This window comes from Vidua macroura, chromosome 6 (assembly GCF_024509145.1).
Source record: "Vidua macroura isolate BioBank_ID:100142 chromosome 6, ASM2450914v1, whole genome shotgun sequence".
Lineage (NCBI taxonomy): Eukaryota > Metazoa > Chordata > Aves > Passeriformes > Viduidae > Vidua > Vidua macroura.
Window position 1 is genome coordinate 50,513,814 of NC_071576.1, and position 25,781 is coordinate 50,539,594.

At 36.0% G+C, this 25,781-nt stretch overlaps 1 protein-coding gene across 11 annotated transcripts in view; it reads left to right on the forward strand.

The window, feature by feature from the left end:
- SOX6 (SRY-box transcription factor 6) overlaps positions 1-25,781 on the forward strand; it is a 369,801-nt gene that overhangs the window by 124,372 nt on the left and 219,648 nt on the right. For all 11 annotated transcript variants that reach the window (XM_053979406.1, XM_053979405.1, XM_053979401.1 and 8 more), the window contains one exon: positions 13,402-13,645. In XM_053979406.1, the coding sequence (XP_053835381.1) occupies positions 13,406-13,645 (240 nt within the window). In that variant the 5' untranslated portion in view covers positions 13,402-13,405. The remainder of the gene's footprint in view (positions 1-13,401; positions 13,646-25,781) is intronic.

The following is a 25,781-nucleotide window of genomic DNA, read 5'->3' on the forward strand; positions in this document are numbered from 1 at the left end:
TGTTAGCAAATATTCCATGGAGGTTGTATTGATAAGCTGTTCGCTGGGTTTCTCTTTTCACTGTATTTACAGAAAGGTCCTTGAAAATACTAAAATGAATCATCTCTCTGCCTTAAGATTTATTAATTTAGTATTTTAATTGAGATTTGAAAGGATGACAGGCATTAAAACTGCAGTAAATTTAAGTGCTTTTTGGAAGCATTAAATATAGCACAAATGATAATATATTTTGTTTGATGTTTTGCCCCTTGTTTGGGAAAAATCAAAAGAAATGTGTAGAGCACATAAGTGAGTTGACAGTTTCCATCCCACAAGTTGTGCCTATTGGTTAAAAATATATGTTCCTTTTTTATTTTATTATCCAGTTTGTATTTTTTGAACTGGCTTTTCATCCCCAGCCTCATTCTGAACTTGTACTTAAAGTGATGTTCATCCTGGTGTGGGAGCTTTCAGTTTCATATCACTTTGATCAGCCCTTGCCAGTGCAGAAGTGCAGTCGGGTTTTGTAGGAATTCACTACTCAGTGTCAACAAACATTTCTCCCAGCATTTACTGGCTGATTTAAGTAAACTGTAACTTGTGACATGGCATAGTAAATTCATAATGACAAAGCCACAGGAAAAAATACAACTCGACTCGTCTATTCATTGAAATAAATGATTATAAGGAAAGATTTCTTTGTCTGCTAGTGAGAAGAAAGTTTGGCTGTGAACATATTATGAGCCTGATTTTAGATTCATCTTTTGCTGCAAATTATGCCTTTCATATGAGCTGGAAAAGGCTGTTAGTCCAGTCCTGTATACTTTTGATTTTCTTTGTTTCCTTGGCTTAATTCATTAAACTCTGTGTCTCAGTTTCTTTTGTAAAAGCAAGAGTGCTGAGAGAGTTGCTTAGTAAAGGTGAAGATATTTTGAGATTTCTGGAACATGAGAAGTTGTGCTGATTGCCAAATATTAGACTGCTTCATTACCTTCTATGAAAAAACAGCCAGGGTACAGTCTCAGTGTAAGAGAACTTCTTTGTAGAAGTGCCTTCCCTTTGAGATTGACCCTCTGATGAAAAGATGGCTCACCCCAAATGTACCTTCTTCTAGGGCGGCCCTCTGCCTCTCTGTGAGCTCCAGTTTCTGCCCAGGTAGGGCTTTCCCCTGCCTGAATCAGCTTCCAAAACCTCAATGACCAAAAATGATACAGTGAAAAGAAACCAAATGGGTCTTTGCTATCTCCCTTTTCACACTTTATTTTTGTGTGCCCAAATGTATGCCTCCTGATGGGCTGATGGGCACCTGCCCTGGTCCTGTCACCTCAGCCCTGCTCTGCGTGGTGCTAATGCCATGGGGAGGCTGCCAGTGTGGTTGTGAGCTGGGCACTGAAGTGACCTCAAATAATTAGTGCAGAGTTTGCGCCTGCTGCGCTGGGGGTCTTGCGTATTTGGATGACCCCCATCTCTTTCATGACCTTGCTCCACAGGAGCTGCTGGATTGCAGTGCTTTGCCAAGTAGTAGCCTAAGAACTCATGTTCAAATTAAAACATAAATTATTTCTGTTTCAATAGTTTGCGTTCGATTCCTCCCCAAATTATGATCTGCTATAAGCTCTTATGCCAATCGGAGAAGTAATTTTTTGGTTTTTTTTTTTTTTTGAAAGTGCTTGTCTGTGTAAGTGAAGAGATCATGTTATTTTGAATCAGTTCAAGAGGAATACACTTTAAAAATACTGAGAGCAATGGATACAGTCTGCTACTATTCCTAATCTACCTTACTATTTTTTGCATTTCTCTGCGAAGAGTGTTTGGAGGAATATTATCGTGTCATATGATTCCTGCTAATACTAGTAGTCAGTTTCTCATGGAAAACACAGAAATTCCATACTGCAAAAAGACCCAACATAAATTTTCAATACCAAGTAAAGTTGTTAAGGATATATCTTTAGATGAATAAATAGTATTGAGTTAACCTCAATACAACTGCTCTGATTTACAGCGTCTGAGGATCCGAACCATTCTCAAAAGTCTGTAAGGATTCTGTGTCTGTGTCATAATTCCTAGATTAAAAGATATATTTATTTTCAGTTCTATACATATTTGGATTAGAACCACAGGAAATGGACTGTCTCGTTTATGGTTCGTGGTAGTGAGAATAGCTGTACCAAGTAAACCTGCCTGCAAATCTGTGTGTATGCAATGTATGCATCGTGTTCTGTATGGCACAGCTTTTGAAATTGTTAACAGAGCCCTCCACAAATGTCCATGAGAAAACGAAACTGTTCAAATTTGGGTTTTGATGTAATCGTCTGCACATGTTATGCACTGTTTACTTATATATTATAAATTATTACCAATAAACATAAGTGGGGAACGGTTACAAAATATAGCCCTGGGCAAAAAACAAAAGTGACACTGTTTGAAAAGACAAGACTTCCTTACAAGTGCAGATCGTATGTTTTATCCTTGATATATAGGAAAAAATGGGTCAGAGATGAAAACCACAATAAGGCACTGTATATTTCAATGGTAAACATACTGCATCACAAGAGAAGAATATAGAATAGAATAGAAGAATATTTCAGCCTCTTAACTAAAATCTAATCTAGCAGGGGATCTAACTGGGTGTGCAGGGTAATGGTGAAAAATATTTAAAATCACTGACAATATTTTAAGTCTGCATTGGTCTTTTTACTTTCTAATTATTTGGAAAAAACTTCATCTGAGCCTTTGGTTTGTGTGCTGGCTTGTGTTTTCTTTTGTACTCTGATAGTTGTTCTTCATTATGTTCTTTAACACATTTAAAATTACTGACACTGAACTTTGAACACTCAGAAATGTGGAGCAATTCAGAGCCTGAGCACTCTTCACCTTTACCCTTATGGTTGATTTTGATATGCATGTTTCTTTCTCAGTGCAGATGCTGTATTCTATAACCTCCCGTGGAAGCAGGATAATTACTGCAGATTATTTCTTTTTTAACAATCTTGTGGTGCGTTACAGAACTGAAACCAAAAGACAGGGAGAGTTTGTAGTTTGCTTTGCAACTGATGCAGTTTCAGAGTGCTGCATGCAGGGACTGCTGCTGCTTGATCTCTTCAAGCTGAATAGTGAAGTGGTGTAAGTTTCTGCTGTGATTACTTTTTAATTACTCTGATTCTTTTTAGTGCCTAGTCCTGAGATACCTTAGTGAATTCCTTAAAAAATACAGAACTTTATTTGGGAATCTGGTTAGTATTAAACAATTTATTTTTTAAACTAAATGACAATTAAAATATTTGATGTCTCATGCTAAGACTTTGAAGAACAATGTCTTATTATTTCAGGCTTTTTCTAAAGTCAGTTAAAATTGGTAGATATTTCACCTGTGGAGCTTGTGAAAGGATAGGAGGTTCAAAGTCTCAGTAAATTGAACTTTAAATTGTTTGCACTTAATAGCAGCTGATTACCTTAATTAATAGAGGAGAAAATGTTTTGTTTTACTTTATTTGATTTCTTAGAGTGTTGTAATTATTTATCTTTTTTCTTCATATTTTTGTAGTGAAGGTAATTAAAATAAAAAGGGTCCCATGCTGTTGCACAACCCAAGCTGTGGAGAGTTTGGGGGAGAAAGAGAGATGTTACCACACTTGCTCTTGGCCACACTGCCCATCAAATAAGCGTATTTCTCAAATATTTCCTGAGTAGATTTAGCTAGTCATGCAATCTTTTTCTGATCAGAATGCTGCCTCAGACTACCCTCTCCTTTCTCCCAGTAGTAGCTGCAGCTCACTGGTGAATAAGGTGGTTCCTGCAGGGGTCTATAAAGACATTTTGGGGTTCCCATTGTGCACACAGGTAATGATCATATTGTGTAGAGCTTAGATCAAAACAAAGCAATATTGCGCACAATACTGCCTTCTAAAAGCCTGTTTGTAAGGACCCTGAACAAAAAACAGAACTTCCCAAAGTTGCACAAAAATGGGCATTGTGTCTAGTTATGTTTTATCAGATCAAAATACTTGGGCCTTTAAAATAGTTTTGGGTTTTTGCTACCTCCTTTCTTCCTCTGTTCCTGCTGGTGCTATTTTGTGTCTCAGTGCAGTGCACAAGAGCAACCATCAAAGGCCAAAGCCTGGGAGCAGGCTGCAGTTGGAAAATCCAGCTTTTCTGTGTTGCACCTGAGCTCCTATGGATGAAGCACCTGAGACAAGGCACAGCAGGAATTCTTGGCTGGATATGTGGAGCTGCATCTTATCCTCTTCTGCAAGGCTAACAATGTGTTTAAGTAGTCCTTGTGCCTGCTTTATCCAAAGGGTTAGGATTATATCTGGCTCTGGTGCAGCTGCGCAGGGTGGAAAAAAGCTCCTTGACCATTACTGCCATTCCTTAATAGTCCTTCAGAGAAAAGCTGATGTCAAAGACTGAGTCTTGGCTTTGCTCTTTTCTCTTCTTTTCTAACTTGCCCATAGCTGGGGAAACCTTAAAGACTGTGTGAAAGTGATGTGCACTTTCATCAAGAAATGTACAGGAACTTTGTGTGTGTGTTAGTAGTGAATGGAATGTCAACACAGAAAAGATAATCCATTATATCACCCTACAGTGCAAATTTTTCAAGAAGGGTTTAAGTTTAGTTTCATTTCTGTGAACCAGATGAAAATAGTTTTCCATGTATATATCCTACCTAGGACACTCTTTTGTAGCTTATATAATGCCCAAAGCTACTATAGATATAAAACAATTTCTGCATCACCAAAATGCAAATTTCACTCCTGAATATGTAGGCCACTTGCTGAATAACCTCAAGAAATATATGGTGAAAATGTTATTTTTCATGTGTTCAGATTACCTCCTTCAAAGGTTTTCCTCGGATTTTAATATCCTGAAAGTCCTAGTTCTGAGGCAGACTTCAGTTCAAACTTCATTTTCAGTTCTTAGAGTGAAGTAATTTAAATAAACAAATAAAACTGGCACGTCATGTGTAGCTTGTGCCAAAGTACGCCGTGTGCCAGTTAGAATTAATTTTTATGAAACCTCACATGTATGAGTTTATAATAACAACTCAGATAGGTATGCTCATCCCAAGCAGCAACTCTACTGACCCTTGCAGTACTTTAAATGTGCACAAGTAAAATCCCAGCACAGTTCTGCCCTGTGTTTATTTTTAATGTTTCATGAATCACCTTCTTCACTGTTTTTTCTACTTTACAAATAAATTTTATTGCTAAATAAACTAGGATATTTGATAGTAAGAATAAAATCTCTCATCTGAATCTCTCATATTTCTTTTTTTTTGTGTGTGTGAATAGCCAGATGGAAGTGTTTACCCTTTAGAGAATTTTAGATCTGATATTTTTGTAACATTTTATTTCTTCCTCGTAATTGTGTTAGCACTTTGCTGATCTCAAGTTGTGTGTTATTACAATGGAAGGTGACAATTTGATTGTCTTCAGTTGGAGAAACAAGCAATTTTATATTCACTGAGCTGTCAGGTAGCAGTACTTCACAATACTAAGAGCTCCTGGCAATGTGGTTTGGCACCTATATTTAAGTGCCTTGATGCTTGCATAACATCTACTGAATCAGAAATGTTTTGCCTGCTAGAAATGTTTTTAGGCTTGTAGTATAAGGTTTTTATTAAAAGGAAAAATCTATAACTGAGCTGCAGAGCCATTGTTTTGTGTTACGTGGAGGTTCTAATTTGGTACTTTAGTACAACAGGTTACAGGTGAGCCTGAAACTGATACTTCTTTTCTCTCTCTGCTGAGCTGTGGTTTGACTTAGAGCTGAGAGCTAGAAATATGGAAAGGAGGGAGTAGGAAATGGGAGGAGGGGAGAGAAGTCTGGCTCTATTGATATTTCTGTTCTGAAATGCAGAGAGATGGCATGTGACCTTTCACACCTTTAGGATTGAAAATTAACTGTTTAACTCATTACATGGAATCTTAGGCAACTCCTGAACATGTACCATAGGAGGGAAATAATATAAGAATACTGTATCTTATCATTGCAGCATGTTTCTAGTGGAGCCTTGAAAGGATTTACTGAAACTTTCAGGAACTTATGCCTACCAGGTCTAAGTTGGATCAGGAAGATTTTTAGTTTTTAGAACAACTTGTTAACTGGTTTTGTAAGGAAAAAAAATATTTTTGTCTTCTGTGTAAAGTCTCAAAGTCTAAACATTGTAAAATAAGTTTTTCTTATTTTAGTATTTTTTAGGCATCCTTTATCAAAACCATTTATATAATCATTCAGATGAACAACTAAGTAATTCTGATTCATAAAAATACGTGGATTAATGCTTATTTATAGCAAATATTGTTTTCTAATTTTATTGTTAAGGATTGCTTTTATTTATATTGCATTTTCTCTTACTTGCTGCCTAGAAAAACAAATCTTAATAAGTTGCTGATGGATAAATACTTGGCACGCTCACTCTTGTTCCCATAATTATTGGTAAAGATAGCTGGAAGTCAGTACTGCCTTTTTTTTTTTCTTTTTCCAACAGTAAGAAATTGGATATCCAGAGACACATGGCCCAGTCATAGGACTTTAAAGGCAGCCATCACTGAGAAGCTAATACCAACCAATTAAACAGAGGTGGTTACGTGATGTAACATTATCAGGAGAAACAATTCATGAGTCAAAGCATTCCAGAGCATATGAGCTCCAGTCCAAAGAACAGTCTCAAGCTGTTTAAATAATGTGACAGCAATATTGTCAGCTAAATATAAACTACAGAAAATATTAACTACAGTGATTGAAGATGAGCACATCCCAGGTGCTGAATGACTATTCTTTCACTGCTGTTTTACTGCTTTCAATGTGGGTTCATTCACCTTAGCCATTTTCAGTGAAAGTTTCTGGTAGGGGATAAAGATAATGGAGCATTTAGCCTGCTAAAAAGATAGGTTGTGATTTTGGCATTTATGAATCCAAACAGACATTTTGGATTTTCACTGAAAATTCCAGAGGAGTTGTGAGGCTGTTTTGCTGTGTCCATTTTGATGCTTTCAAAAACCAGGTGAAGAGACAACAGCTCATTTCCTAACCCTAGTAGTTGACCATAGCTGCATGGCTGGGAAGGTCACTCTAACGGCAGAACATAAGAAAATCACTTTCCCAAAAATTCCAAGGAGCTGTTTTTTTTTTTTTTTTCCCTCATATTCTTTTCTCTTCAAATAAGAAGAAATACCATAAAAGTTGTTCCCAACCTTCTGAGCTTTGAGGAAGTCTGAATCTGAAGTCAAACTTTGTGATTTGGATTCGTATCTATTAGCAGAAGTGTAATTTGCCTGGATTGGAAAAATAAATGCAAGAATAGCTGAGTGTGTGTCTTGGAAGCTCTGGGTGTATTGCTTAGCTTGATGCTTATTTCAGCCAGAGATTTGGGTGCTCAGTTAATGTTTTAGCTGCCATTTCTTGAATCACATTTGCTTCCACTCCCCCTCCCGCCCTTTTATTTCCAAGGTGGTTCCTGCGATTACCATAAACTCTCTAATCTTGCAGTGCTGTTTATGATCTATATGTAACTAATTCATGTAGAATTCCTGCAAAATGAAGCCAAGGAAGAGCTTGAGGGAGTTGAATTGATTGGCCTGAGGCCTTGCTGTGACTCAGAGCCAGGAACAGAAACAGAGATTCTCTCCCATTGCAGCCTTCTCAAACTATTGGGGCTTTGTGCAGAGGGATTTATGTTAAGGTGTGGGGTCCCCAGAGTACAAAATATTTTACTAACTGTTCAATTGTGTTCCTAATTCTCCTTGAAAAGAGAGATGAGATTTCATCATTTTAGGAAAAAGCTGTTTATTCTAAGATGGCATAAAGATTACAGCATTAGCTTTACACTAAGTTATGTTCCTGGGTTCTGCCTACACAACATTATTTTACAGGGCAGAACTGCAAAATATTTTGGCTATTGCCAAAACACATTCATTTTTCTTTAAGTCTATCTGAGCTATAATGCATCTAATATACCCCAAAGTTAAATGATGATTTGTGAGGGAGGTCTTGTAACCATGTTTAAAATTATGTATGCACATTTTAAAACTTGGGAAGGGATAAGATGCTGTGGCTGTTTTTTTGGTTTTTTTTTTTCTCTCGTTATGAACACCAGGTTAGCATAAAATTTTAGAAGGAAATGCTTAAAAGGTTATGAGTACTTCTAAAAATGGTTTCTTTTAATTTAGTTCTGGAGTCACCAAAACACTTAGACATGTGCTTAACTTTTTGAAACTGAGTAGTCCAATTTGAAATTAGTGGACTGCTTGCATACTTACAGTTAATCATGCACTTAAGTACTTTAATCTGGCACTTTGAGGAAAAGGAAGGGAGACTGTTCATAAAAGCTCTGAAAGGGAATATATTTCTAATCTAATCTGATTCCAATCTACTGTTGGAGCTGTAGACCTGGGTTATGTCTCTGCTGCAGTCACTAAAGGAGGATGAATTAGTCCATCTGAGCACCACGCTACTGTAGTTGGAGAGCTATCAGAAGCAAGCTTGTTTATAATTAGTTTGGATATCTGAGCATTACAAAGCAGTGGCTACAGCATAGACATGCCTTTAGGTTTATGAATACTCTGTGAGGGTGGAGCAGAGCAGAAGCAAGAGTCCCCAGCCAACTATAAGTCTGCTTTGTCATCTATCTCGTTGTTATTGCTCAGTTTATATGTTTTTGGAACAGTGTCTGGGCCATTGCATTGTTGTTATCTGTTTTTATACTTCGTGGGTTGATTCTGAAATGTCTGGCAGCTGAAACTCCACATCTTGCCTGAATTTCTACTGTAACATTTAATCATTTGAGCAGCCAACAGGGATGGATGATTTTTCAGGCTTTGGAAACCTTTCATGTCAGGACTATTGTTTTGAATAGTCAGCTAATTGTTTTGAAAAAGAGGATATGAATTTTTTTAAGAACTTGAGCCCGTAGGAAAACCTTAGACAAAAAAAAAAAGTATTAATATTTGCATTTAGAAAGGTATAACACACAGTGGATGTAGGAAAAAAGGAAAACCAATATTCTGTGAATCTGACTGGCAGTCTTCTTTAGGGCAGAGAGAATTTCTTCTCTGGTTTAAAATGAAAAATCAGGTCATATCTATAGCAAATGAAGCTGTTTGGGACTTTGTTTAGCTTTTTGTAGGTAAAAAAACCCATAGCAGTTCAATTTTAGCTTTTCTACCTGAGGCTGACTGAAGCTGGGGTCCAATCCTTCAGGTTTACTGACCTTTTGAGAAATGGTCACATTTTGTTTATGTCTCAAATTCAAAATGAGGTAGAATTTATTCTTGTGTTGGAAAATATGGATCAAGATTTTTTAAATTCTCAGACTTGAGTAGGTGATAGGACTTCAGTTAATTAGGGCCTTTTTCAACCTTTTCTCATATCCATTAGATATATTTTCCACCTTTAGTGATTGCTGTGTTCAGCTAATCTGTCAATTTAACCAAAGCAACAATTTCACATTGTAGTTTTCTTTCTGACTGTGTGCTGTGTAATCAATATACTGATATAATGTGAGTGTAATTTCCTCTCTTATTTTATCTCCACTGCACAGTATTATAAATAAACAGCTAAAAAAGAAAAAAGAAAGAAAAGCACCAAACAAATCTGTTGCATCTTCTTTTAAGATTGTACCACTGTAGACACTTGTTCTAGTAAAGTAGAATTGGACCCACTTGATTGCATTTAAATTTTTCATGCTTCAGCAGTTTGTCTGGGAGCACAGTAAAGAAAACCCCCCGAGCGAGGATAGTTTAGAATAATAGAACTTGATTTTGTGTATTATAGCGGCACCATTTGCGCTGCTGTAGTTAGGGTTGTGTCAGCACTTCCATTATAAACCCCTGTTTGCAGGGGTTATAACTAGGGAGATATTTTTTATCAGAAACTTTTTTTTTAAAATCATTCCACTGAGTTTAATTGATAATAGCAGGAAAAAAAATAAAATAAATTATAATGGAAATTAGTAAATTTCGGATACGTTTTACAAGCCTTATTTATTAAGAATATTGATTTTTTTTTCCCCCTCTCAGCAGGGATTTTTAGCAAACGCATTTTGAATATTTTAAATATAAAATTGGGAAGTTGTTATGGCTTAAAATTTGACTGCTATTCATGCTCATATTTTAACATTGAAATATTTTAACACAACATGCTGCTCTATGGCTTAATTTATCATAAACATAAACTACTCAACTGGGCCAGAGTCTTCTCCACTGGAATTGAATGAGACCTTGGAGTTATTGACTGAACTCTGCCTTTTGACCTGATGGAATCATGTGTTCAGAATTCTCCCAAATTGCTGGATAACACCCATCTGCAGAGTTTAAATTTGCTCTGCTTTCCCAATTGCAAACCCAGGCACAATTAGACACTATCAGAAAGCCATGTACAAATGAACTATATTCACTGAGTTAGTGATTTTGCTGGAAAAAGAATGTGGAGGGCTTAATCTAACCAGTCCCTACACATCTGTCCATTTAAACCCAGTGTTTTAAATCTAACAACCAAAACGTTACCGTTAAATCTAGTAGTTTTAACAAAGCTTTGGAGAAAACAGAAGTGAAACACGCCCCTAAAAATTATGCCATGAGAAAAGCAAGTGCCTGGGAGGCCTGCCTGAGCCTGTCTTCCCTTCCAGGCTCCAAGACTATAGGTAACTGACTAAAGTGCAGCAGGGAAGGTGTCTGTCCATAATACAGCAGTGGGAAAAAGTGGTGGGTGGAGCTAAGAAGCACTTGAACCCTGCCCTTGGTCTGTTCTCTTACTCCAGTACAGAAAAAAGTTGCTGGTCATGGCTTAAGATTATTAGTCAACGGGACTTTTTATAATTTTATTTTTAGTGTTGACAAAGTCCCTTCTCTCAATGTAATTGACTTTACAGCAATTGAATGGAGATTTTTATTGAATCATGTTTAAAACATCATGAATAAGAGGAAAGTATATTAGTGTACATGTCAAGGAAAAAATGCTTCCCCTATAGTGCATTACCAGTAGATAGCTTTGCTGAATGGTCACTTGGGGAAACACCAAAAGCCTGTTTATGAAATAGAGGTGAAGCCTTTCTAGACTAATTATATTCAGCATGTAATTTCTAAACTTCAGTCTGAATTTTGATTTTCAATTAACATTCCCAATTTGAAGATAATTTTCTATTTAATGTAATTGCAGGAAATAATTTATTGGCTGATTAAGACTGAGGGCTCGGCCTTCCTTAAGAAAACAGTCCCTAACAAACCAGCCTTTAAAGCCAACCCGTAGCTTTGGACAGATTCAGCCTATTTTTGCAGCTGCAGAGTTTTGTTTAATTAGGATTGTGCAGTATTATTCATTGGTGCAGTTTGTAGTTGAAATTATTCTTAAGAGACATTTTCATTTCTAGTTTTGTGTCATGATTAATTTATGGTGAAGAAACAGCCATAGCTCTTGCTTTACACAGAAGCTCGTTCAGTATGAAACGGGAATGAGATCTGTTGAGAAGGTGAAAGAAAGGAAAAACCTTTATAGTGACTTTCGGTTTTCACGTCGGGTTTTCAAGTCACGCAAAGCATGACATATTTTCATGTGAGTGATTGCATTAACGTGACTACTTTAATGAGAAAAGGGAAAGCAACCTTTTATTTTATCTTGGATCACAGCAATTATGAGCCAGAACCTTTTGAAGTACATACGATAATGCCAGTTGCTGAACTCTTGGCATATTCTCTGTAGCATCAACACAAATTCTTTAGCATAGGAAGAATGTAATACACGGTTTAAATTCCTCAGTTCTGCTTATTGGCAACACTCATGTTAGACTCCCACTTACATTTAGGCTTCCCTAAAGAAAACTCAAACCCTTTTTTCCCCACCAGTATCGAGTTTAAGAGGCAGGATTATCTCTATTTACAGAATAGTTATTCTAAATAGATATCAGTGTTTTAATATGTTTCAGAGCACTTCAAAGCTTGTAATACTTTCATATTGAACTGTACATAATTAGATTAGTTGATCCTATATTAATTTTTTTTCACTGCAGTATATTAAATCTGAACTCCCTCATTAATTGTGAGAAATTTAGCATTAGTTGTTAAATCCTATGTGAAACACAGGCTGCTACATAAAAACTACTGTTTAAATTGGAATTAACTTAATTATTTTTCTTTGCACTTGATATTTCCTTCACTGTAATATTCATGAAAGCATGTGACAGATTTGTAAATTTAACTGTTAGTCTCAGATTTCCAGACCCTTTAATCAGTATTTATTTGTCTGTAGAAACAGTACTAGCAAGTTAATGATTTGCTAATTTGAAAAATGCTCATGTGGTTTCCTATGTTAACTGATTTGTGCATTTTTAAAGAAATGGTATGAAATCAATTATTGTTAAAAAGCAATTAAGGTGAAGATCTTATTCCTTAGTTTCTCAGCAATTTTGGTGTCAAGGATATTCTGAAGTTACTAAGACCTGGGAAAATAACTAATATATTTTAGCTGTCCCTTTTCAGGTTTATTAATGATTGTTTTAACAGTTGCAGTTAATCTTACTAGAAATTTTAAATGACAGTGTTTTCAGATTTTGAGTTGAAGTCAGTAATATTTTCATCTAAGTGCAGAAACTGTGGCGAAAGCTGTGTTTGCATATGAGATGGTAGTAAGAGGCCATTATTAGGAAAAGGCATTTAACATAAATCAGTGCATTTATTCATTACATTTTTAAGTAATTTGAAGTATTTTGTTGAGCTATATCCTGTACTTCATGTCTAATATGAAAGGAAACATAATTATTTTAGGTTTTTAGTTTGAACTGTAAAATGTTACTAAGGTATTATCCATCCATTTAATAAACCTTTTAGGTTTAGAACACTTTTCACATGCACTTCTCAAAACACTTTCTGAAAGGTAAAACCGGGCAAAATTTTCAAGCGTTTAAAAGCAGTACACCTTTAAACAAACAGCAAAAAGACTCATTTAGCAGATTTTGAAATGGATTTAGAATTGATTCTCATATATGTAGAAAGCATCTTCTTCTTGCAAGGAATCAAGCAAGCACGATGAGCTCTCTCCTTTAAATGTTTGCTTGTAATCTTCAGGTTGTTCATGGGAGTAAGAGTTTAAAGAATTGAACTCATCAACAAAATCAACATGAAAATACCCATAAAAACACTATTTTCTTATGGCTGGAGAAAATGATATTGTTTGACATGTCTAAATGAATACAATGATGTCATATAACTTAACCCTGACCTTGTCTTGGCATCAAGGAATACTTTTTCACAGTGTTTTGTATCCAGACCCTCAAGTTTGTGCTTTTTACAGTGCTTCTGTTGACTGCAGGTGATTAATTTGTTACTGTTTCTAGGCAGGTGTGATGTGCTCAGAGGACTGTTTTGAGCTTGATTTTTTTTGTCACTGAACACCAATATTTTCTTTTTGTCCCCTTTTCTTGTCTTGCAGAAGAATGTCTTCCAAGCAGGCTACCTCTCCATTTGCATGTGCAGCTGATGGAGAGGAAACAATGACCCAGGACTTAGCATCACGAGACAAGGAGGAGGGCAACAGTGATCAGCATGCAGCCTCTCATCTGCCTCTACACAATGTCATGCACAACAAACCTCACTCTGAGGAGCTACCCACCCTGGTCACCACCATTCAGCAGGACCCCGAGTGGGACGGAGTAATCTCAGCCCAACACAGAATGGTGAGTTTCGCCATCCTCACAGGGGCTTTCCAGGTTTAGTGCTGTAAGAGATTGTTCACTGCCCTTTGGGAAGACGTGTGCAGGTGTAAAGCTTTTTAAGTGTTACAGCATCGGCAGTAGATCAACATCGTATGGTGTAATTGTAAATTACAATTGTATAATTTACTTAAGTATACAGGTCTATTTGAATGAGGTCATTTGATGAGTTCACCTTCTGAAAGGAAATGCATCTATTTATCATGTTTTCATTCATACCTTGATTTAAGTCATAACCTTTCTAGCTCATATATTCAAGCATTAGTTTCTGACAGGGGGATGTAGCTCACAACTGTTTGTCATCTGCAAAGTGTTGTGCTGAAGGAAGAAACTTTAATGTATTTTTTTTACTCATCTCTCAGAAACAGGATCTACCGAATCTAGAATTTTATATATTTACATGGCAACAAAGAAGCTGGCATTTTAGGTGATACAAAAGAGCTGGCATTTTAGGTGACACAAACATCCTACTGTGCTGTTAAGAAATTATAACTTTTTGTGGAGGGGAAAGGTGTTCATGAATATCTAGATCACCACTTAGTCACAGGTGATATTGGAAATAATCAGAATTATTATCCCTAGTCTCTTCAGTAGCCTAAATTTAATTTATTTAGTGGTTGTAGCTCTGTCTCTGAATCCCCAAAACTCTGCAATAAATGGGCAGGCTGAATGAAAGCTGAATGGGCAGAGCATCTTAGTCAATTTATTTTCCTTGTGTGTGTTCCTCAGAAATGGAATTAAGGTATGTGGAGCAGCCAGGTGCTCTGTAAGTTTAGAATATCATCATTTCAGACTCTCTGGAAAGTGACTTTCAAAAACCTTAAATTCAGACAATTACCTTAAAAAGAATAATTTGCATTTTCATGAAATTTTTCAATTTCTATTAAATATCTAAGAGCAGAATTTTTTTTTTAGCAAATCTCATTTTTTTTTTCCGGTACAAATCAGCAGATATTAATAATGTTAAGCACAATTGCAGAATTTTTTTAGCAACACTAACAATAATGGACTCATTTTGAATTTGACTAGGTATAATAATTCTAATGCATTAATAAGTAGAGATACCAGAGTTCTTTGTACCTATTATCATGTCTGGAGTTAGTTAAATAATAGCACTACAATGAGATGTATTTTGTTAATATAGAGTTTTTTTTTTTTTTTCTCCTAAAATCCAATTGATTCAAGACATCAAACCAAACCAGAAAAATGCGATCTAATCCATAATGCACAATTTAATGCAGAACTTTGTCAGGCCTAAAATATTCTTAGGTATTTGGGTGACTGTCATGAGGAAGGCAAAACTTCCGCTGCAAAATCACTTTAAAGAAAAATGATTATAGATTAGCAACTTGGAGAGGTATGTTGTAAGTTGTATGTATGGCTTATATTCAGAATTTTGGACAGAGAGTCACTCTTTTGCCCAAGTTATGCGATAAGCACATTAGAATAATTTTAACTTCTGTGTTATCAGGAGGACAAGCTGCATGCAGACTAGAAAGGACTGATCCAGTTTGTTGATGGAAAAAGTTAATCTGTGAATTCATCAGCTACTTCTCCATTCATTCAGAGAGGCAGGTGCACTCTTGGAATTTTGATATTAGGACACCAGTATCACAGATAAAATTACGCCGTGTCCTAGTGAGAAAGAAACTCCTAGATTCCAGCAATCCCTCCATGCGTGGATTTTTTTTTTTTTTTCTTTTTTTTTTTTTTTTCTTTTGTTCAGCCTGTTCTTTGGACCTGGAGCGAGCTGAAATGGTTGGCCCTTGTACAGTGTGATCATTTGTGCTCATATTGCTCTGAAGGGGTTTGCAGTGCCCGTGACAGAGAGCAATCTCTGCTTCCTTTCCTAATGCTGCACTGTCATGTCAACACTTGCTGTATCTCTGGACAGGCACAAATCACTGCACAGCCTCTCATGTTTCAGAACAGGTGCATAAACTTTGCTTGAGGGACTTAGCACTCTGGTTTTCCTATCTCCTTTTTCCAGTAAATATTCCATGTAGATGAATGTCCTGAAAATCATTAGCAGTTTCCACAAGTCCCTAGGCTTAAATCTGGTGGTGGATATATGTCAACCTTATTTCACAAGCCCTCAGCTAAACCAAATAGATTTTTTTTTTCTTCCCAGCTCAAAGCAGGGTCTAATTTACAAAGCTTGGCTACCAGTGAAGACTGAAATTCTAAGACATGCTTTTTGGTTGCAATTAAAAGAGGTCTAAAAGTGCAGAGCAAGGTCCAAGTGTATTTACAGTTAGGTGATTTAGATAGCTTGTGAGATCACAGTGAAGTGGGGAAATTTTTTTTTCCTCCTTGAAGGACTGTCATTTAAGTACCTTGTTTGATTTTTCATGATTTTTTTTTCTCACTTAAATATGTTCTTTATCAGCAAACATTTAAGCCTATATTCATTGCAGAAACTTTCTCTGAAGTATCTCAGTCAAGCAGGCATTTATATTGTTAAGAAAGAATTTAGAGGGGCCTGCAACTATCCTGATGAAAACATGTTCATATTCCTCAGAGGGAGGATAGATGTTTCTTTCCAGAAAGACAGATTCCAGGATGTGGGTTGGGCAATTCTGAGATAGGTGCAGTGGCTGCTTTTTTATTTTACAGACCCAAATTCCCAGAAGGTAAGCACTTTATGACCTTTCCCAGACAGATCCTTTAGAAGCAGATTTGAAGAAGCACCTGTTCATAGCATTTACTTTGAAAGTAAAGACAGTAGTGCTGTCATTAAAATGCATCAATAATGTGTGTTGTCTGCTTAAAAGATAGTAAATTCAAAGACTGCTGTGTCGACATATGGGGAGGAAAAATTTCTCTTTTATCTGGTGTCTAATTAAGGGCACAATCCTGCATCCTTTCTGTCCTTAAAACTACTAAGGAGTTCACTGGAATTTGAAAGAGCACACAGTGTGCATCATAATTTGCTACGAGGGCTGTACAGATCTCAAGTTTAGAAAAGATACTGTAGGAGGGAAATTTTAGTGAAAAAAATTGCGTTTTTACCCAACATTTATGGTATGCAGCACTTTCTGTAAGATACCTTTAAATTACATTGTTCATTATCAGAAAAAAACCACACTGGCTAGAAATGTTTTCAAACTTTCACTCCCTTTTGATATCAGGCATTGCTTTCCACTGAGTCCTTTGGGTATTCTGAATGTCTGGAAGCCAAAATATTTTGTTTTAACTCCTACTCTATAGTATTTCCCAGCTGTGTACTTATATGGTGTAATAAAAGGATTTAACAAATGGGAAATAGCAGCTGCATTTGGAAATTCCCTTTGTGCTCCCTTTCCATTTGACAGATTCAGCAATGTGTAACAAGTGTAACGTCAGACCTGTAATGACTTATATTGTCAGTATCATATCACCAACCAATTTGATGTTACAGTGGGGGGAAGATAGAGCAACCCAAAGATTTCTGTAAAATCATATTACTGAGCTGAAAAAAATTATACTTATGTTTCTAACTGTAACTTAGTATAAAAATACCTGGATCTCTGGGTATTTATTGCTGCTTGTAGCCCTACTAGTAAATAAAATCTATTTCAGGCTAAGGCCATATCTATTAGTTCTGGTAAACTGTAGGGAAGAAGGCAAAGTGGTACTAAGATAACGGTGAAAGTATTGTGCCTTGTCCAATAAGACAGTGAGAAGCAGGGAAGAAAATAGTTACATTTTTAGATTGAATCCAAAATCTCTCTCTGTTAAGGCAACAGAGAGGATGAGTGGGAAAGGCCAAAAATACTTAATTTTGCAAAATTTAATAGCAATTGAGTTGTTGTATCCTGATAATATATTTATTGGCCAGCATGTAAAGAAATGGAAAATATTAATATGTTTGCTCACTGGGGAACCAGGAATGGCCTCCATCTTCATACAGAGTCCTACACAGCCCATGAGGTAAATTACAAAGATTTTTTTTTTTTTGCTGTGACATAGCAGGAGAAAGCAGGGCCAACAAGAAAATAGAAATTTAGATGGAGAAGTGACTTTATCTTCTTCGAGGAATGGGGTGATGTATTCCCATACATCCCATTCCCTATTAAGGCTGGACATGGGACTCATGAACAATAAATTTTAGCAGCTTTAATCTAAAAAAATCTGGACCCTTTCTCCAACATGTGCAATTTCTCATCTGTTCCAAACAGTAGATAACCCACAGAAGGGTAAGTTCTCTTCCCACCCTCAATCCCAGTTTAAGAAGCAGGGGTTGTGTGGAACCCACAGGCACTGTGGGGATCACTTGTAGGTGGTCACCAAAGCCTTTTCTTTTCCCACTGCTGTTCCCCCCTGCCCATGACCCCAGGGCTGTTAGCAGTGGGAGTTAGTGAGACAGTGTGTGCATGCACTGGATGAGGGCAGGCACCTCTCTTTTGCTCTGCTGTTCTTTGGATGGGAGGGACTCTCACAGGGAACCCCTGCAGCAAATCCAGTCTCAACGATGGGTGTTATTTCCCTGGGACTGAGGGAAATCAAACACAGATACATACACAAATAAAATTATTTGTCTCCAAATATAGGCTGTGTTTCCCTGTATATTTTGTAACATCATTCAGACACCCCTTAGATTTAGAAACTAATTGTATCTCATTGGATTTTATCTCAAATGGCAGCATTGACAGATATTTCATAATTACGTCAAGACTCTATCTTTTGTTGACTTCTTGCCAAAGGAGTGAAAGGCTTCCTACCTTTCCACTGTGGCTATGTGTACATCTCAGCAGTACTGAGAGCAGATTTATATATGCAGCAGAGAAATTGAAGATCTTTTCCTATCACATGTATTTGTTCCTTTTATAATAATTTTAAATCACCAAGTATCACATTTTACTTTATATAGCTTTAGCAAAGCTACTGTCATCAGAAAGACAGAAATAGGTGGTATCCTAAAGGTTTTAATATTTTGGTGCCTCTGTCTCTACATAAAACAGGCACAATCCTCTTGTTCCCCCCCCACCTCCTGCTCCATGTTATTAACTTCTCATGTTGAAGGTTCTTCCCTTTAAGGAAAATAAACTCAGGTGTTTAGGGAAGATCATTGAAAAACATTTACACATTCTAAATACTGTGAATTTGTTGTTATATAAATTCATGGCTTCGTATTCTCGAAAGTTATAGATACAATTACATGTTTTGAAGTTTTATTTTTGGTTCCTTTATGGGCTGAATACGAACATATAAAATGCATCAAACATAAATGCCCTAAACTCTGGCAATTCTGCTTCTGCTAAATTGCTCATGCAGCTGTTATTTACATGTACAAATCTGAGTTTTGTGATCATCGAAAGCAATTCTATTCTGCTTGTGATATTATTTCTACATGCCAGGTAGTGCATTAGAATTTTTATCTAACTAAAGAGATAAATACCTACATAAATAATTGCATGGGTATGAAGTTTTGGCTGAAATTAAAGGGTGTGTAAAAGCTGAGGATGTGGTATTTTATATTTCCATAAAATAAACATCTATGAAAAATATATTGCAGAAAAGATAGAATTATTTATTTTCAAGCATGTTGTTCTGATTCAGAAGGCATTCAGGTATGTGCTTATCTTAACTTTATTAGGACTACCAGCAACTAGAACGTTAAGCACATGTCTAAAGGTTTGAAATATCAAGGACTTAGTTTTACCAGCTTTAGCATAAAAAGATGTTAACATTTCCTATTAAAAACAATAAAACAATTCCCTAGAAGTGTGCAGGATAATGTGTTTAGTGGAGATGGTGAAATATAAAATTGAATTTTATTTGAAGAAGAATCAAATAATTGTTCTTGTTGGCATGCTTGTTTTATTTGTTTTATTTTCATTTTGACATTGTATAATTTTTCTTTTCCAAATGCACAGTCTATTTTAAACCTTTCCCTATATTCTAGGGTGAACTGTGTTTAAACAGAATTAATCATCACCTGAGTTCTTCGGAAAAGACTTGTGGTTTATGTTCATCTAAATCTGTAGTAATTTTATTCCTTTCTCCTATTTTAACATTTCCTATTTTTATGAAGCAATTTCTGAAAACTTTTTAATTCATTCTGTATATTGACATGAATTTTTTCAAAAGTAGAAGCATTAACACGTTCTAAATTGTTAATTTTTTTTTTCCTTGGGCAAGAAGGAATCAGGTATGCATGCTGATTAACACACTCCAGTCATTAACATGTGATTATGTGGGCTGCATATTGAGCACCTGCCAAAAGATAAAATCCAGCACTTTACTACATCTGTGCAAGGACTTTTTGCATTTCTTTTGTACTTTGACAGCTCAAGAAAAAACAGACTTTGGTATCTTTGTTCAGCATAATAAAACTGTGTACATAAAATATCTTCATGGAGGAAGGAAAGATACTACATATATTTATTTTAATCTTTGAGGCCATGAAAAACTCAGAGACTGAGACTAACACAGCACCAAGTGTAATATGAATCTCCTAATGTATTGTATCACTGACATTCATATACAGTTTACAACATTCCTGCATGTTTATAAGGATTATCTGTTCTGGGATTCAGCCAATGTTATTGTAATTCACAGCAATTTTATGTGATACCTTCATGTCTCATAAATTTCTTGTTTTTATTTCAACCTTCCAAATGTTTCATCAGTGTTTACCTTAAAGAAATACAAGTACTCTGTGCAGCAGGCTGGTTTCCTGCATGCATTCCTCTGCAAATGCTAAAAGGGGGACATAAAGCATATAATACATGTCATGTAACTGTATACAGAGGAGGATTTTCATGTGCACTTGATATTGCTAAAGAAAAAAATTATTTTTATATTTACAATATACTTACTTATAAGTTGAACAATTAAGATTACCTAATAGGGGGAAGTTGGATATATACAAAGTGGTCTGGAATATACAAGATACACAATCCTTGTTTTATTTGTCAACTTCTGACAAGCATGCATCACAAAATTCGTGTCTTTATTTACCCAGGAGGTAAACAGTGCTGATCAGCTGGGACTGATCACAATGCTTCTTCAGTTTCAGTTAAGATGAAAAAGTCTAAATAATCATTTTGTAAATGGCTGTCCATTACTTTTTCCTTAATAAGAGCATTTAACCAAAGTGCAGGGCATAAAGTTGCAATATTGTTGTGATTTATTACCAAACATAAGCACAGGGAGTTAGGACAGATGGTATTTGGATAATTAAGGAAATCCTTAGCATCTAACTCTTACAAAAGCACACGAGTTTATGAGTATCATTTGTGGGCGAGTTGATTGCTATATAGAAGTTATTTGTCATTGTATTTAAAATTTTTGAGGTGTTTTTCTCTTGTGGAATGGAGCAAAGTGCCTGTCAAAATGTTTCAAATCGCAAAGCTGAAAAATTGTAACCTTCTGAAGTCTATGTACCCAATGTTGTTTTACCTGGTTTGCTCCAACACCTGAGTGGGAAGGGATTGCTGCAATGAAGCAATATAATATAGAATATAATATATTTTACATAAGACAAAATGTCCCTGCCCATGCCTTCCAAACAGACAGCTGGTTTTGCAGTGGCCTCTTCATAAGACCATACTTGGATTATATACGCCTGATTATTATGACATCTCATTTTCAAACCTTTGTTCTAAAGTTATTCTCTTTTTAAATTTTTTTTTTAATCCTCAATTTAACATCATATTTCTTGGCTTAGAGCTTACTATTGTGTTGATTCTTCTTGAGGATTTTAGATGTGTATAAAAGATGGAATATAAACCCTTTACAGATTATATTCAGCCTATACTTTTGCTAGTGAAATCACTATAAGTTTTATCAGCATAAATGCTGGGTTAAAGACTTGAAGCTTTATTCCATTACTTGCCATTTGCCCTCCCACTAGCATAATTTGCTGAGACTTAACAACTGATGTTCTCTCAATAGCTCATAGCAGTCATTCTTAAGCCTTGGATTTAAATAAATCTTTCTTAATAAAACTTTTGTGTTTTTTTCTTAATCAGCTGAGAATTGGAAATGATCACTTAGATTTTTAATTTATTTTAATTCTATTTAATTAAATTCCTCAAAATGGGAAACCATATTTAATGTAGTGATTGGAAATGATTTTGTAAACATTTGCTTTCATTATATGTTAACTCCAGACTAGTTCCAAGTGCCAGCATGCCTCTAGTACTTGGAATCAAAACCACTCTGGATATCCAACTTTCCTGGGGTGTTTACATGTGTCCCATTCAATGCAGAGACAGATAAATATCCCAAGAGAAAAGCCTCATCCACATGGAAATAAGCAATTCAGCTAACACATTTTATGTTAGTAATATTTGCTTTCTACTTGGACATTCATCCTGTGATTTCAGTTGAACTCTTACAGAAACGTTTTCCCTCTGGCTATTAAGTGGGCTTGCAGTCATCAACTTTCAATCAAAGTTGATCACAGTTATTATTAAATTGCTAACTAACTGCTAACTGTGACCTTGATTTTGTACAGCCCTCAGTTTTCTTTTGCAAGGTTTTCTTTTTTCTCACCTTCAGAGAGCTCCAGAGGATCCATCCTCCCTACATGAAACATAAATGCTGCCATTAAAATCCGCAGCCCTACGCATTTCCCCCGTTTAAGACTCCTGACAAGAGAATCCAGCTCATCAGGCTGTTGATCTGTCCCAAGTCAGATCTCCACTCGTGATTGTGGTGTCCCCAAACTGAGATGTTGCATCTCAACCCGCCAATACAGCCCCCTGTATTTTGTACCTTGGCTATTTGGAGGAAGGAGCAAGAATATTGTCTTTTTGGCATGTAATCTCTTACCAATAGAACTGTAATTTTGTGTCTGTTTGCTCTATTTTGGAAGTGAAAAGACTTCATAGAAGGTGACCAAGTTGACTCATGATTCAGCTTGCAGGTATTGCTATAAATATTGGCCTCCCAATATGAAATATACTGGGTCAGCTATCAATACCTTTATTTTCATCATTTTCAGCAGTACTCCCTCATTTATCCTGTTAAAACCAGTGGAAGCATTGATGGAAAATTAACTACTTAAAACTGTTAGAATCTAAATACGCAATAAAATTATTAATAAGTTTATTATTTTATTTTTTATTAATAATAAACAGGAAAATTATTATTATTTGCTCAATCCCTTTTTAGTAGAAACATCTAAGAACCTCTAAGGATTTTCCTTTCTTTATACAGAAACTATCAGCTATCTTTTTGAAGAATATAACCCATGTAACTTGTGAAATTTATTGAATGTACTTGCTAAAAATAATTTTCTCAGAGTAAGAGGCCTATTGAACTATCTTTACATATTATCTTAGTGTAACAGTTTTAAAGGAATTGTTGTGGAGTGTGAAGAAAATACCATGTGTGTAGTCACAGAGTCCCCATCTTCATTTTCACCAAGTTGTTCGTAATTATTCAGAATTGTTCCTGCCGTTACCAAAGCTGTACTTGAGCCATTCACAGCAACTCTAAAAGAAATGGCCAACAGGTCACTTGTTTACACCAGGCAGCCTGGAAAACTGATAAGACTATGGAAACTGTTGATGGACCATATACATTCCAAGAAAATTTGAGATTAGTTAAAGTATAATGTCTCTCTAACGTGAGAAAGGCCAAGGATTGACATAGGAAAGCTTTTCCCATGTTGTGCTGGAACTCTTTATGCTGTTTTCCAATTGACATATGAGAAAGGTGGAGGTTTTACTAAAGTATGATTTCATGCAAGGGCTGTCTATCCCTGCACGAGTCATCCATAGTGTTTTAGTGTCCATACCTTGCTACTTTTGGGGTTTCTCTCTTTTGTGCATTTATTTATTTTTCTCCATTTTGTACTGTTTGAACTTAATCCTTATATTTTCGTGTCTATATATGGGTATTTCAGCTGTTATAATAATAGAATTTTGTCAAAACACTGACCACAGTGGGTTGAATGATCAGTAATGAAATTTGTTCTGTGCTAATGAGCTGGCAAGAAAATGTAGACAGGAAAAATGCCATTTATTTACCTTGATATGAAACCCCAACGTTTCAAAAAATAGACTCAATTTTACCCCTGCTGAATAGTAAGCAGCTGAAATAGTGGTCCAAAACTGAGTTTGTCTCTTCAGGTGTTTAGCAGTAAGATTTTCTGGCTTCGTCATCTCTGCAACTAAACAGCTTTGCAACTTTAAGCATTTTTACCTGATACAGGCAAAGAGGAAAGATTAAGATAGAAAAATCATTGTACATGTTGTTTAAGCATTCAGATCTGTTCTTTCTCTGTTTAATGAGCTGTCTTCAAATTTTATGTTTTGCCAACTGTTAGATACTAGTCTGGGAAGGCCTCCATTGTGGTGGACAAATATCCCTGTGGGATCCCTTATGCATTCTGGTATAGGCATTAACAGTTCTACAATTATCCAGTATTATTATGTAAGTGGGAGGATAGTTTTATAAATCCAGCAAAACCAGAATGGGATCCTGAAGAAGCATACCCTGTTTTACATACTTTATCCATACACTAAATGTTTACTATTTATCTGATTATATTTTCTGTATTCCCCCCTTCCTTACCTGGAAATCACTGAAATCAGTGAGACTAGCACACCATAAAAAATGTAGCTTTCAAAGGGAAATGTCATGTGTTTAAGACATTATTTCAAGTTTAGGCTTTTAAAGTACTATTTTTACAGAAATACATGAATTTTAAACCAAAGAATCCAGGGATATGTCCCTTGTCTAGTGTATTATGGAGCTACTGGATCAATTTGGGCACCAAATTGTGTTCACATACATTAAGTGGATATTCATATCAGTCATATTTTATTATTAATTTCCTTATTTTTATCAGTGATGCTGAGAAAAGTTGACTTGCATAGAAATTTTCATCATTGCAGATGAATTTCTCATTTGGATTTTGCAAAATGAAAACATTTGACTTGATCTTGGCTAGGCACTTCACTTGTCTTCACTTCTTCTTTCATGATCTTGGAAAATACATGAAAAAAACCCTTAATGGCATCCTTTCTTTTCTCCCTTCAGATCAAATAGAGTGGGAATTCCTCATTCTGTAAAGAGTGGCTTCAAAAAGCTTATTAAGGATAAGAGATGTGTTTTTATTGATTTGTTCCATATTCATGTTCAAAAGGACCAGGTTCTACTTTCCTAACCATGAATTCATGGGCTTGTTCTATTTTAGGAAGCATGGTGGTCCTTTTCCATCTGAACTCCAGAATTTCTAGGGAAAGTGCTTTATGCCTTAGAGAAAGAGGACCAGGAAACAATTTGCAGAGGTGATATCCCTCTTGTTTCAGACAACACACAAAATCCACTAGACTTTTCAGAGGATACCTGGATGTATTAGGAGGGTCTCTGTCTGCTGCTTGTGAATGTCAATGGAAATTAATTTTTGATAGTCAGGTCTGCATCTGATGGATGTGATAGTTGCAGTTTTGGTCTTGCAGTGGGTGAAGTGCTGGGACAAGCCTGACATGCCACAACGAGTGGTCTGCAGAAGGTTGTAAGGTCCATCAGGAAAATTAAAATCCTTTATAAATTTGCTGCAACATTTACTTTGTTTACAACAAGCTGAATGCTGCAGTAGCAGCTTCCCTTCACATACAGTTGAGTCAACTTTCTAGAGTAAAAAGTAACAGGAATATTTCCCTTGCCCCCCTTGTGTTTTGATCTGTCTAGTTAACCATTAATGTGAGGTCAATAAAAACTGTTCCACTTTAGGCGCTTTAGGCACAAATAGAACCAGAAATATTACAAATGCATTTTCTGTTTTCTTTTTATTCTACATTTTAATTATCCACAAAACTGGCAATATAGAATAGTTTATTAATTGGACTCATACTTGCAAAGGTAGTCATTCTGCCTCACTTCCATAAATCTGCATCATTTGCATGGTGTTTAAACTTGTCACATCTGCATTGTGTATATTGCAATTTTTCAGGCAAGAAAAAGAAGGGTGAATGTGCTGCCTGATGGAGGCAGGACTAGGGGAGTCTTTCAGTACAGCAAAGGAACATTGTGCTGGACCATGTATGAATCCAGATGGGGAACAGGAAAGGTTATCAGGAGGAAGAACATTCCGTTATTCCTACTTACTCCACAGATTTGCCTTATCTTCTTGTTTCCAGCCTAAACAATAGATTTA